Source organism: Heloderma suspectum, chromosome 5 (assembly GCF_057233095.1).
Source record: "Heloderma suspectum isolate Gila_16-S chromosome 5, 16-S_ref, whole genome shotgun sequence".
NCBI lineage: Eukaryota > Metazoa > Chordata > Lepidosauria > Squamata > Helodermatidae > Heloderma > Heloderma suspectum.
The window spans coordinates 134982614-134994923 of NC_139462.1; the positions used below are offsets into that span (position 1 = coordinate 134982614).

At 46.5% G+C, this 12310-nt stretch overlaps 1 protein-coding gene across 1 annotated transcript; it reads right to left on the reverse strand.

The window, feature by feature from the left end:
- Positions 1-7934: 7934 nt before the first annotated feature.
- On the reverse strand, positions 7935-11946 carry LOC146344527 (uncharacterized). Its single transcript, XM_084859798.1, has 4 exons — positions 11724-11946; positions 9902-10012; positions 8901-9025; positions 7935-8366 (listed from the first exon to the last, which is right to left on the reverse strand). The coding sequence occupies exons 1-4, from the start codon at positions 11944-11946 to the stop codon at positions 7935-7937; spliced, it is 891 nt and encodes a 296-aa protein (XP_084715924.1).
- Positions 11947-12310: the final 364 nt, after the last annotated feature.

Consider the following 12310-nt stretch of genomic DNA (forward strand, 5'->3'; position numbering starts at 1 on the left):
CACCGCATGGGGCAGATGCTCACAGATCCGAAGCCTATGAGCATTTCTGTACAAGGCTGTTAGTCTGCAGTTTCTACTTTTGGCTTTGTCACAGAACTGAGATCTGAGCTCTATACAGAGGGTTTTTCCTTTCTTTTCTGCTACATAACATCTAGGTGGCGCTGTGCTATAGCAGAATATCACAGTGACACAAGTAGCTCCTGACAACAGAGAACGCTGCTCTTTGTGTTGCCAGCCTAGCTGCTTTGCTTCACTAGCCCTCAGTTTGATAGGTGCTGAGTCAAAGACAGGCCTAGCTGAGCCTTTTCATGGCTTGAGGTTGAAAGAGTAAGTGGCTGCCCTACACACACACACACACACACACACACACACAAACAAACACAAACACACACACGAGATCCCTGACTATGTGAAGTATTAGAGAAGACATGACCAAGCTGCACTGTATCTTTCCTTTCTGGGAAAGACATCCACCACCGTCACCACCACCCAATCTTCTGAACATCTTGGGCTGTATTCTAAATTAGTGCAAAGTGGCCAGGAAAGGAAGATGTGGCTCAGTTTCCTTTTGTCTCAAACATCCAGCACAATGTGGGATGTTCGGACCTGAAACCACCAACCATCGCAGGGTACCACTCCCTCCTGTCCCAGGGGCCTTGCATAAAGTGAGAAGGGGTCTGTCACTCCACCAAAACAGCTGCCTGAAGAAGGGTGTGTTAGCAGAAGCAGGTGAATAATATCTGTTTGTGTATTTGTTACATTTATATCCCACCTTTCTTCCAAGGAGCCCAAGACAGCATACATGGCCCTCCTCTCTATTTTATCTTCACAACAACCCTGTTGTTGTAGATTAGACTGAAAGTTAGACTGGCCCAAAATCACCCAGTGAACTTCATGGCTGAGAACCTGGGTCTCCCAAGCCCCAGTCCAACACTCTAACCTACACCATACTGGCTCTCTGAATAAACATAAAGTAGACTGAATAATCCAGAAAGTAAAGGCTTCTGCAAATTTTACTGACTTTACCAAGTAGCCCAAAGTATAAAATAGCATAACAAATCAGTCCAGGCTTCTAATAAAATAAAACTACTACTACTACTAAACATACTAAGCATGCTAGTCTTCTTATACACAAAAACTCAGACTAAAAAGGAAACTTCTTTGGCTTCACCTGGCTGCTAGGCAACATTTTCCTCTTCCTTGTCACCCATTTTGGCACCCAAGGCTCTCTGATGCATCCAGAGCTATTAATTAGTTCTGCACCTTAACTGACCCTTGCTGTTGCACCTAAATGCTTTTAAAACCCCACGAACAAATTAATCATTAGCTCGCACTTTTCTTTGGCATGATCTCCTGCCATTGCTATTGAAACAAGGCCTTCATCTTACTTCATGGTATTTCAAGATCAAAGGTGATCCCAGATAGTGCTGAACTGAAACTTACTTACTTCACATTCTTTTTCATCAGTTGTAATTAGACTTTGGGGGCACATTGTAATGAAAATGGCACAGGGAATCAGCAGCCAATGGTGAAAGGGAAGGGAATCAAACAGCAACAAAACAACATGACAATGAGGTAAGGGAAATATTTTTATCAGCAATCTGTTTAGCTGCATTCAGTGTGACACTTTTGCAAGTGTTGAAACTAGACACCATTTAGTTAGGGATGGCGCGGGCACCCAATTCCGTCCAGGAATACAGCAGAAAAAAACCTTGCCCACACCCCTGAGCCCCATTCGCAATCCCCTGCAATTCGCAATCCTCTGCCCTCACTCACCCCCTGCCCATACTCGGCAAGTGGCCTGCACTGATCCCGGCAGCTTTGTCGAGCTCTGTGGTCACCATTTTTGAAAAATAGAATGGTGATGACAAAAATACACATATTTGTGTATGTGCTAAAATGTGCATTTTTGGGAATGCACATATTTGCATATGCATGATATGCACATTTTTGCAAATGCACATATCTGCACATGTGTGAGAAAGCAAATTTTTATGAAAATGCGCATTCACACATACACAAAAATGCGCATTTGTGCATACACAAAAATGCGCATTTGCAAAAATGCACATTTCCGTGCATAGGCAAATATGCACATTCCGCGCATAGGCAAATATGCACATTTTGCAACCGCCATTTTATTTTTTTAAAAAATGGCAACTGCGGCACTCAATGAGGGTGCTGGGGTTTGTGCAAGCTGCTCACCGAGTACAGGAGGGGCTTTGAGCACAGTCCAGGGACCAGCAAGCGGGGGCAGGGACTGGGTGGGTGCCCAGAGAACCCAGGCGGGTGTGGGTCTGCACATCCCTACATTTAGTGCAACCCAAATTCCAGGGCTAATTCACAGATGAGCAGGCTCAAACAACTTGGCTCAAACCATGCAACAGTTTGGATTAAACCTTTGCCTGTTTAGTTGTAATCCACATTGCTTAGTGCATTAAGATGATGGTAATCTTTTTGCTTTAACATCAGGGATATCATATAAATCTGCACAGATTCAAATGAGTTCCAACCTGCAGATTCCGCAGACTTTTTCCAAGTCATGAGGATTTTGTGGATGTCTGGACTGTTCTTTTTCAAAAGGGGGGGGGGGAGGATTGTATAAATTTGCACTCATCCTAGTGCACATTAGCACAAATGGAATGACATTTTCATGCATCCCTAAAAAAAATTCTGATTCCAGCAATGAGTGGATGACAGAATGAAAGACGGACCCAGAGGTGAGTTTCGTACACTCCTAGCCAGAGAGCCCCACCAATCCCACTCTCCCACTGTGGCAAATGCTGCAGTGAGAGATCAGCTGACAGGGCTCTGTGAAGCAGCCCACCCTCTGTTATGTTCTGAGGGTATCCTCAGAGAGAAACACAAAACAGGCAGATGCTCTCAGCCACCCACCCTTTGGCTCAGAATGAGAATCCTCTCAGCATAGGGATGGGTGGAACCCCTACCTTTTGTTCTGGGGGGCTTCTGTGGGGGGAAGGTAATCCGTCCCTCCCCCCAGAATCCTCGCCAGCCGGCTCCATTCCGCGGTGATTCCAGAGTGCCAGCGATACGGCCACCATTGGCTAGCTTATCGCATGAAAAAGCAGAGATGCAAATGGCATAGCAGACGCCACTTGCGGCCGTAAAGCAAATGCAGCCATTTACGGCTGCATTTAGCTTAATCTAAGAGCTTTATGGACACAAATGGCATAGTGGACACCATTTGCGTCCAGAGTCAGCCTCAGCCAGCGATATGGCACACCAATGGCGGCTGTATCGCTGGTGGTCTGGAGCCACCGGTGGGAAGGATCTGGCCAGGGAGGATTCCGCAGGGAGGCGGAGGTAAGGGATCCTTTCTGCCACAGACTCCAGAGGCCAAATTCTTTTGGGTCCATGGCGGAATTCTCCAACATCCCTATCTCAGCGTGAGCCAGAGGGTGGGCAGGCTGCCTGGAGAGCCATGTCAGCTGGAGGAAGTGGCTGGTGCAGCTCTTCAGAGCCATGGCCAGGATGAAATGCCTGGCTCTGATGGGGTCATTCTGGGATTGCAATCATTTCACCACCAGAAGAAAAACACAGGGGGACACCAAAGCTTCAAAATGGACATTCCTTCTCTACACAGTGGGTGTGTCCATCATTGCCATGCCTTCATTCATTGGCTAAAAACATTGTAAGGCAGGAGCAGGCTAGGTTCTCACAGAGCAAATGGGCAGAATAGTGGCTGCATATTTTGACTCATATCTCAGATTCTACACAGGCTAAAGACTTGCTTCTTTTTAAGAAAAAAGGTAGCATCATTGTTGCTCCAGTCCATGACTGATGGGCACCAGTAGAGTTGCCATGGACACCAGGGGTGTCGTAGTCATTGTTGCTCCATTCTGTTTGGTGGTGTATGATTTTGCCCTCCCTTTCTTGTCTGGGAAAGTGTAGGACCGTTGCAGAATTTGCACTGGTGTATCTTCCCCCACCCCCTCCAGCATAATTGGCACATTGGACTGCTCTGTGGAATCCTCCTCTGTCCGGAAACATCTTTCTGGTACAGTAAATTAATTTCTTATTAGTAATTTTGTACAGTTCTACTTTGCACATATTGGAAAAGAATTTGCTATCCGTGACATCTAAGATACTATCTCATCTAAAACATGCCTTAGCAGATTAATCAAGGGATATTAAGTTAAAATACCTGTCTAAATGAATGTCCAAATAAGTTTAATGTTATCAAAGTGATTCATTCATGTTCAGCTCTAGCTAGGATGAATTCAAAAGCACTTCATCAAATCACATAAAAATGTAGCAAAAGGCCAAAAGTTACGATAGTTATGTTGAAGTATTATAATTTTACACCCAGCAATAAAATGCAGGGCAAAGTGTACCTGGGCTCATTTTCACTGTGCTATTTATAGACCATATATGTTCCTGGAATGGGGTGTATATGTTTAGGAATACATCTGTAATATTATTTTCAAGTAAAATATTTGTGGTCTGAATTGTTAAAATATTTTCCATTTTAAAAGGAACAAAACAAAAATACAGAAATTAATTATGAAATAATAAAGTTTCAGTGACATCCCTTTACAATCTACATCCCAATAATGAATAAAAGACTGGGATTCCTTGCTAAATTCTGTGATAAGAGCTTTAATCTCCCGTTTGTATTATTTCAGGTAATTTTTCCATATCTGCATTTCCCCCCGCCAAAAGAAAAAAGAAAAAACTGTTTTAGCTGTTCAGCAATAGATGGAATACCTTCATTCTTCCAATATCTAGGTCACACAATATTTTCTTCCACCAGCATATTATCTTAAAAAGATTTGTATAATAAGTTGATAGTCATGTATCACATTCAGCAAAATGGTTAAAGGATCATTAGATTATCTATTTTTAAAAAGTAAATAAAGATTTATAGCCCTTTCACATCAGCTTCCCAAGAATGTTTGGTTTTTACACATTTCCATGGTAAATGAAGACAGTTTGCTTTGGGATCATGGCATTTCTAGTACTTAAAATCTTTGGTATAGTATATCTTATTAAGGGAGCAATCCTATAATCTCTGGAAGGGGTCACAGAATGTAGTGGATCTTCATGGGTAGAGAGGGAGGTCTGTCCTCGATTGCCTCCCTGCAGTGCTACTGGCAATGTCTGCTGACCTTGCTTCTCCACTGTCGGTAATGTGATGGTGGAGAGGGCAAAAAGGAAGTGATCTAGGCACATGCTGGGGTGGATCAGGGAGGCTTTGGATTCATCAGATCCAGACTCATCCAGTTCACCTGACATGTCCCCAGAATGGGGGTCGGGAGTACATGAGCCGTAGAACTCGCATACGTATTTTCCATTCCATTGGTTCCAATGAGGGGGGAAATGCCCCCCAAATAAATAAAAATGTCACTTCGTTTTATACTGTGCACAATTGGCTACACATGCTGATGTATCTGCAGTATCACATATCTCTATACAGCACATAGTTAAACTATGGAATTTGCTACCTCCATATATAGTGATGGCCACCAATTTGGATGGCTTTAAAAGGGGGTTAGATAAATGCCTGGAGGAGAAGGCTATCAATGGCTACTAGTCCAGATGGCTATGTGCTACTTCCAGTACCAGAGGCAGTGAGCTTATGTACACCAGTTGTTGGGGAACATGGGCAGGAGGGTGTTCTTGCACTTGTATCTTTCTTGTGGGCCCCTGGTCGACAGCTGGTTGGCCACTGTATGAACAGGATGCTGGACTAGATGGACCCTTGGTCTGATCCAGCAGGGCTCTTCTTATGTTCTTAAGTTCTTATATCTTATATCTGAATATGATCAGCATGTATGACTTCACAACTAGTGTAAATCTGATGCTTTCCTGAAAAAGTGCACGCTTGGGTAACACTTTTCTTCAGGGTCTCTAAAGGACTCACAGCAAAGGCCTTGTACAGGGACAATTCACATATATAATTTTAATTTCTTAATTAAAAACAATAATGCACATGTGAGCACACTCCGGGAGAGAATGGAAGACAGGAAGGCCTGGCATGCTATGGTCCACGGGGTCACGAAGAGTCAGACACGACTTAACGACTGAACAACAACAACAATAATTTTACATGCACAACAATTCACTTATCACCAAAACAATAAAACAGAGCACAGCCCTCCTAAAGTTCTGTCTTTCAGCCTGAGTCCACAACAAAAATATAAATAAAACTTCCCTCTGAAGCTTGATTTTTCTGCTGACAGAGGTAAGAAAACAGTCTCTACTCAGTTCACTCCAGCTCCGCAGCAATCTTCTCAAAATGGGCCAGGAACCAGCGACACAGGAACAACTTTGTAAACCACCCTTTGTATAATATAAAAGAACATAAACAACAAGAAACTCATAGTGTTTGTAAAAAAAATCATGGCTCTTTAAAAAAAATTCAAAAGGAAACCTCCCTACTGACTTGTCGCAAGGGTTCAGGGTCTCTTACAGGGAGGAGAAAACAAGCTTCTTCCACACTGCATTTTGGTAACTGACTAAAATGGTGGCCACTCCCCCTCTCACTCCTTTACTGAGCATGTGCAGGAACATTCCCACTCAGAATTCTTAGAGTGAAAATATTAGGGATGGCAAAGAATTTCGCCACAGATTCCAGTGAGGCTGGATTCTTTAGAATCCGCCCCCCTGGAATCCGTGGAGGAACGCCCCCCCGCCCCCCCCATGGAATCCCCCTGGGACGGCACTTACCTGGGGCGGATGCGGCGGATTTGGTGGCAGTGGCATCTCCGGTGGTGGCAGCTGGTCTCCTGGCTGGCCACAGCCGGGCTGCTGCTGCCGCCATTGCCATTCTTACAGCTGTGATAGGCTACGTAAGAATTTACACAGCCTATCACAGCTACATTCCATTGTGATACGTTCAACAATCACGGCTAACCCCCCCCCCCAAAAAAACCAGCATACGCAAATGGCAGCGGCTATGGCGGCCGCCATATGTGTTCCCTATTTTTCGCCGATTTATCTTATGTAAATATTTACGTAAGATAAATTGGCGAAAAATAGGGAACGCAAATGGCGGCCGCCATAGCCGCCGCCATTTGCGTACGCTGGGGTTTTTTTGGGGGGGTGTTAGCCGTGATCGGCTACGTAAATTCTTACGTAACCAATCATGGCTGCCTGGCTGGACACAAATGGCGGCCGCTATGGTGGCCACTATTTGTGTCCGCAGCAGCCCGTCCGCAGCCGGAAATCCATCTGCAGACGGCCCGGAGCTGGCCATCGAGGATTCCGGGGGGAGGGACGGAGTGCCTCCCCCCCACCGCGAAAGATTCCACGAAAAGAGAAGTGAGTTTCGTACATTTCTAGAAAATATTCCAGTGGTATACACTTGCTGCCCACAAGTGTGGTAAAGGACACTGTCCCATTGAAGTAAAATTTAGCTACCAGTCTGATACTCTGATTGACTTCTATACATAGAATGTGGGGGTGCCATCTTGTCCTTTGCGGGTGAAAGGGGGGGAATAAAGAGACAAGACAAAAGTAGTTGGTGTAAAACACTGGGCAACATTTATTAACAATTGGTTCAATCTGTGAAGGGAAACTTAAGCGGGCATTTCACTACACCAGACTAGTCTGGCCTTGAATTGGGTGAGACATTTGATGCCTGTGGAGTGGCGTCCTTGATCGCCCCCCCCCCTCAGAACTGCCCAAATTTTTGGGACAGGAGGCCTTCCCCATCATCCCCCCGCCTCAGGCCACAAAACTCCGAGTGGGTGAGGAGAGTCGGCCTCAAAGGTAATCCGTATCTTCCAACTTGGGCTGCATAACCCTGAGCTGAAAGCCTCAGGCCTTACCAATCACCTGAAACAGTGCCTCCAAATGCTCACCAACCCTATACCCCACCAAAGGTGCGCGTGCATAACCGCCACAGGCAGATGACAAGCCTCTGCTTAGTCATCCCCCCCCCCACACTGAATTCATTCCAGCACACCCCGTCACAGATCGGCCAAAAATAAATCATTGCCCAAGTCAGATAGATGTACCCCATCCTGCCTATATAGCTCCCTCCGCACATGGGAAATATCTGGATGTATTATAATCCCATCACCCTGCCTGGATAAAGCATTATCTATTTCCCTATTCACCTTCTTATGGGCCCTGTGCAGGGCATGAGGGTCAGGCCCATTCTTCCATACCAATATCGGCAATAAACAGGACCATATAATGGATATCCCTGGCCAGCGATGCTGTATAACTCGTATATCGGCCAATGCCTGTAAAATCAGGGCCTTGCCCTTTAGCAAACCCAAATAATTCCTCCCCAGGTACAAAACCAAAACCTGTGGGGGGACCCTAACCAGACACTGCTGGAATAACGTGGGCAGGAGACACTCCCAATGCGTGCCATGTCTGCCCAACCACTGAAAGTTGGCTAGGGATGTCAGAGGATTCCACCATGGATCTTAGTGAGGCCGAATGCCAGTGCATTCGGCCCCCCAAAATCCATGGCAGAACAAAGCCCCCCCGCCCCACCACCCTGCAAAAGGTGTGTGAAATGGAGCACTTACCTGGTGCCGTTCGTGCTGCTTTGCGAATGGAGGCCGTGTCTGCGGCCGCCATTTGCTTCCCCATTTTTGCCGTGATAGGCAAAATACTTACGTAGCCTATCATGGCTAATGCAGGGATGCCATTTGTGTCCCTGCAGAGGCCATGATAGGCTACGTAAATATTTACGTAGCCTATCATGGCGAAAGACAGGGGCGCAAATGGCAGCCGCCGTAGCTGCCACCATCTGCGTCCTCTGGCTCTGCACGCCTGCGAATGCACCCAGCTGGCGGTTCCGAGGAGTTGCTGCAGAGCGGAGCCGGCCGGGTTAGGATTTCGGGGGGAGGTGCAGAGTGCCTCCCCCCCACTGCGAATCACCCCTTCAAAAAGGTAAGTGACTTTCGCACATCCCTAATGTTGGCATACCGGCTGAGCCCGAGCTGAGATCCACAGCTTGACCTGGAGGCCCTCTGTCCAGCCCAGAAGACCATGCTGTGCCCACAAATGAGCACACACACTGGCTCCCAAACACTCCAGCGATCTAGGAGAATAAGAAACCAACATGAGAACAACGACATAGAACTACAATTAGTGCCCTGGTAGAGGCCTCACATAGGCCCGATAAGCCTTAGAGCACCACCTACCACCAACTGTACCTTGTCCATTGTGAAGCCTATAGAGGCTGTTGTAGAAGCAGCCCCAATGCTGAATGAATGAGTGCAGAAACAGAATGTTCCCAGTCCTAGACCCTTCAAGGCCAGCCTTGCAACAGTCCAGAATTTATATTTGGTCAAGGGGGAAGAGTCGTTACGACAAAACAAAGGGCCAGGCAAATTCCCATGCATATTGAGAAATGCCCCCAAAGCCATAACCGGGCATAACTCCTGCACCAGGACAGGGAACGGTGACACCCTAAGCCCTCTTCCTGTTTGATCGGTCTTAGATTTCCTTAGGCGGATGTGGATAACCTGCTGAGAGAATTGAGTATCACTGAATTGTAAAGCTCGCCCAGACTGATCACCCTTGGCTGCCACAACCAATTCAGAAATCCTGCAAGCTCCAAAAAAATGCTGTCAAAGCAACAGCATGGAACAGGGTGGCCTCATATTGCGAGTTACACAAGGAAGGCCACTCAGTTCCCGTAGTATATCGGGTGTCAAAGGAAGCCTAAAGTCGAGAGTCACTGGAGACATCCTGGACCAGCCCTGAAGCACACGCCGGACCCTGAAGTCAGCCGTGTTGTCATACACGCCCCTCATTTTAGACCAGAGAGCAAGTGCTGATAGCCTTCCTCCAATGGTCCGAGCAGAAAGGCCTCTCCTGCGAGCATGAATACAAAACTGCAGCAAGTGATCTACCAGAATGGGCCACAACTGCTGCAGCTGTAGGGTAGCCTTGAAAGCAAAGAACTCCCTACCTGCCTTGGTGTAAGAAGCTCTTGTGCTAGGGGCTATGGACTGCAACATGGCCTGCTCTGCCTCCCTCCGCCAATCTCTCAAAGCACGGCTGGCATGGTGTCTGGCAATTCCTGTGCCCAGGAGGCAATGTCTTGAAACCGCTGGACCTGGTTACATGACCAAGCATCAGCAATGGCGTTGTCCAGGCCAGGGATATTGCTGTGCATGGAATAAAATGTTAAACCGTAGGCAGTGCAAAGTGAACACCTGGACCAAAACCATAAATCTATGATTGTGGGATGACAGGGAATCAATGACCTGGATGGTGGCCTGGTTGTCACACCAAAAGTGCACCACTGAATTGGCCAGTTGTTCAGCCCACAAATGTGCTACCATATATATTGGAAAAATTTCCAAAAAAGTAAGGTCCTTGCTAATGCCAGTAGCTAACCAATCCTCAGGCCACCGCTCAGCTCACCAATGATCCCTGAAAATAACTCCAAAGCCCAGAGCACCAAATGCATCAGAGTGTATCTGCAGTTCCACTTCCAATAATAAATCCCACCTCCAAAAGGAAATGCCATTGAACTCATTGAGAAAATGCAGCCACACTAGCAAGTCCTCTTTCATAGTGGAAGACACTCTGACACGGTGGTGTGGGAGATGTAAGCCCTGTATAGCACCACACAGGCGCCTAAGGAATGCCCTGCCAGGCGCTATCACCCTACAAGCAAAATTAAGATGCCCGACCAATTCCTGGAGGGTGTGCAGTGTTACTTTCTTAGACCTCAACACACCAGAGATTCTGCCCTTCAAAGCCAACAGCTTATCACTAGGGAGCATACAATATTGGCTAAGGGAGTCCATTTCAATTCCCAGAAACATGATGACTGATGAAGGGCCCTCTGTCTTCTCTATTGCCAGAGGAACACCAAATTCCTCGGACAAAGCGGAGAACTCTCGCATTATATATGCACACTGGGTAGAGCCTCCGGGACCAGAGAATAAGAAATCATCAAGATAATGCACTGTACGGTACTCTGTGCCCGGTCCTGACTTTCAAGGACCACTCCAAAAAGGAACTGAACTTCTCAAAAATCACATAGGAAATAGAGCACCCCATAGGGAGAGTTCTGTCCACATAGACTTGGCCTTGAAAGCAAAACCCCCAAAAGTCGAAATCATCTGGGCAGATAGGCAGCAGGCAAAATGCTGATTTTATATCGCATTTCACGTGATCACATCACTCCGGTGCTGAAGGAGTTGCACTGATTACCAGTTGTTTTCTGGGCCAAATTCAAAGTGTTAGTTTTGACCTTTAAAACCCTATATGGTTCCAGGCCAGCTCAGCCTATCTCAAGGAGTGCCTCCAGCAACACCAGACAGGCCGCTCAACAACATCAGCCTCGGATGGCCTTCTCTCTGCCCCATCAGCCAGAACAGCTAGGCTGCTGAGGAAGAGGGAGAGGGCCTTCTCTGTGGTGGCCCCCACTCTGTGGAACTCCCTCCCTAGGGAACTCTGCCATGCCCCCTCTTTAATGAGCTTCTGCCACGCATTAAAAACGTGGTTGTTCAGGCAGGCATTTGGGGTGGGCTAGGATATTTTTAGAAATACGATGTTTTAATGTAGAATTTTATTGTTTAAAACTGTTGTATTGTTGTAAATTGCCCATGGGTGATTAAGAAAATAAATAAATAAATAAATAAATGCCTGCTTGGGGATAGGATTCCTGGAAGAAAGATCTATTGGTGACGATGCTTGCACTGGAGCAGAATTAGACGAAGCCTCAATAGCACGGAGCCTCACTGCAATAGAAAGGTTCTTCTGAGCCTGCCTTCTACTCATCTGAGACTCAGGATTCTGAACACCCTGTTGCACTGGGATGACTGGTCCTGGAATCCCCCCATCTTTCTCTACTGCCTCCAGCCTGGCTAGGATTAAGGCCATATCCGGGCCATCCTCCTCAGATGAAGATGAATCAGCCCTATGAAACTGGCGCTTAGCTGGGGGGCGGGGGGCCTTCCCTTTTCCCTCCTTTTCCCCAAAGCCCTTCTTAGGAGGCATCATCAAGCCAGAGAAAATGTATTGAAAAAACAACAACAAAAACAACAACGACGTCAAATGAAGCAGCATTCTCCACTCCCTATAAAATGTAATAAAACAACCCAAACAAAACGACAGCTAGAGCAGAGTTCCCCACTCGCTAAAATGAGTTAAGCCTCTGGTTATGGGAAAGTTGCACCACCACCACAAAAGAAAATGGAAAGGGCAGACTCTAGAAAACCCCGGGCACAGAATATATATATATATATATATATATATATATATATATATATATATGGGATTTCCAGGCGACCACCCCTCTGAACATGGACCAGACCCAACCCTGCCTAGCTTCAGCAAAGCTACAGCCAAACATTCCCTGAGG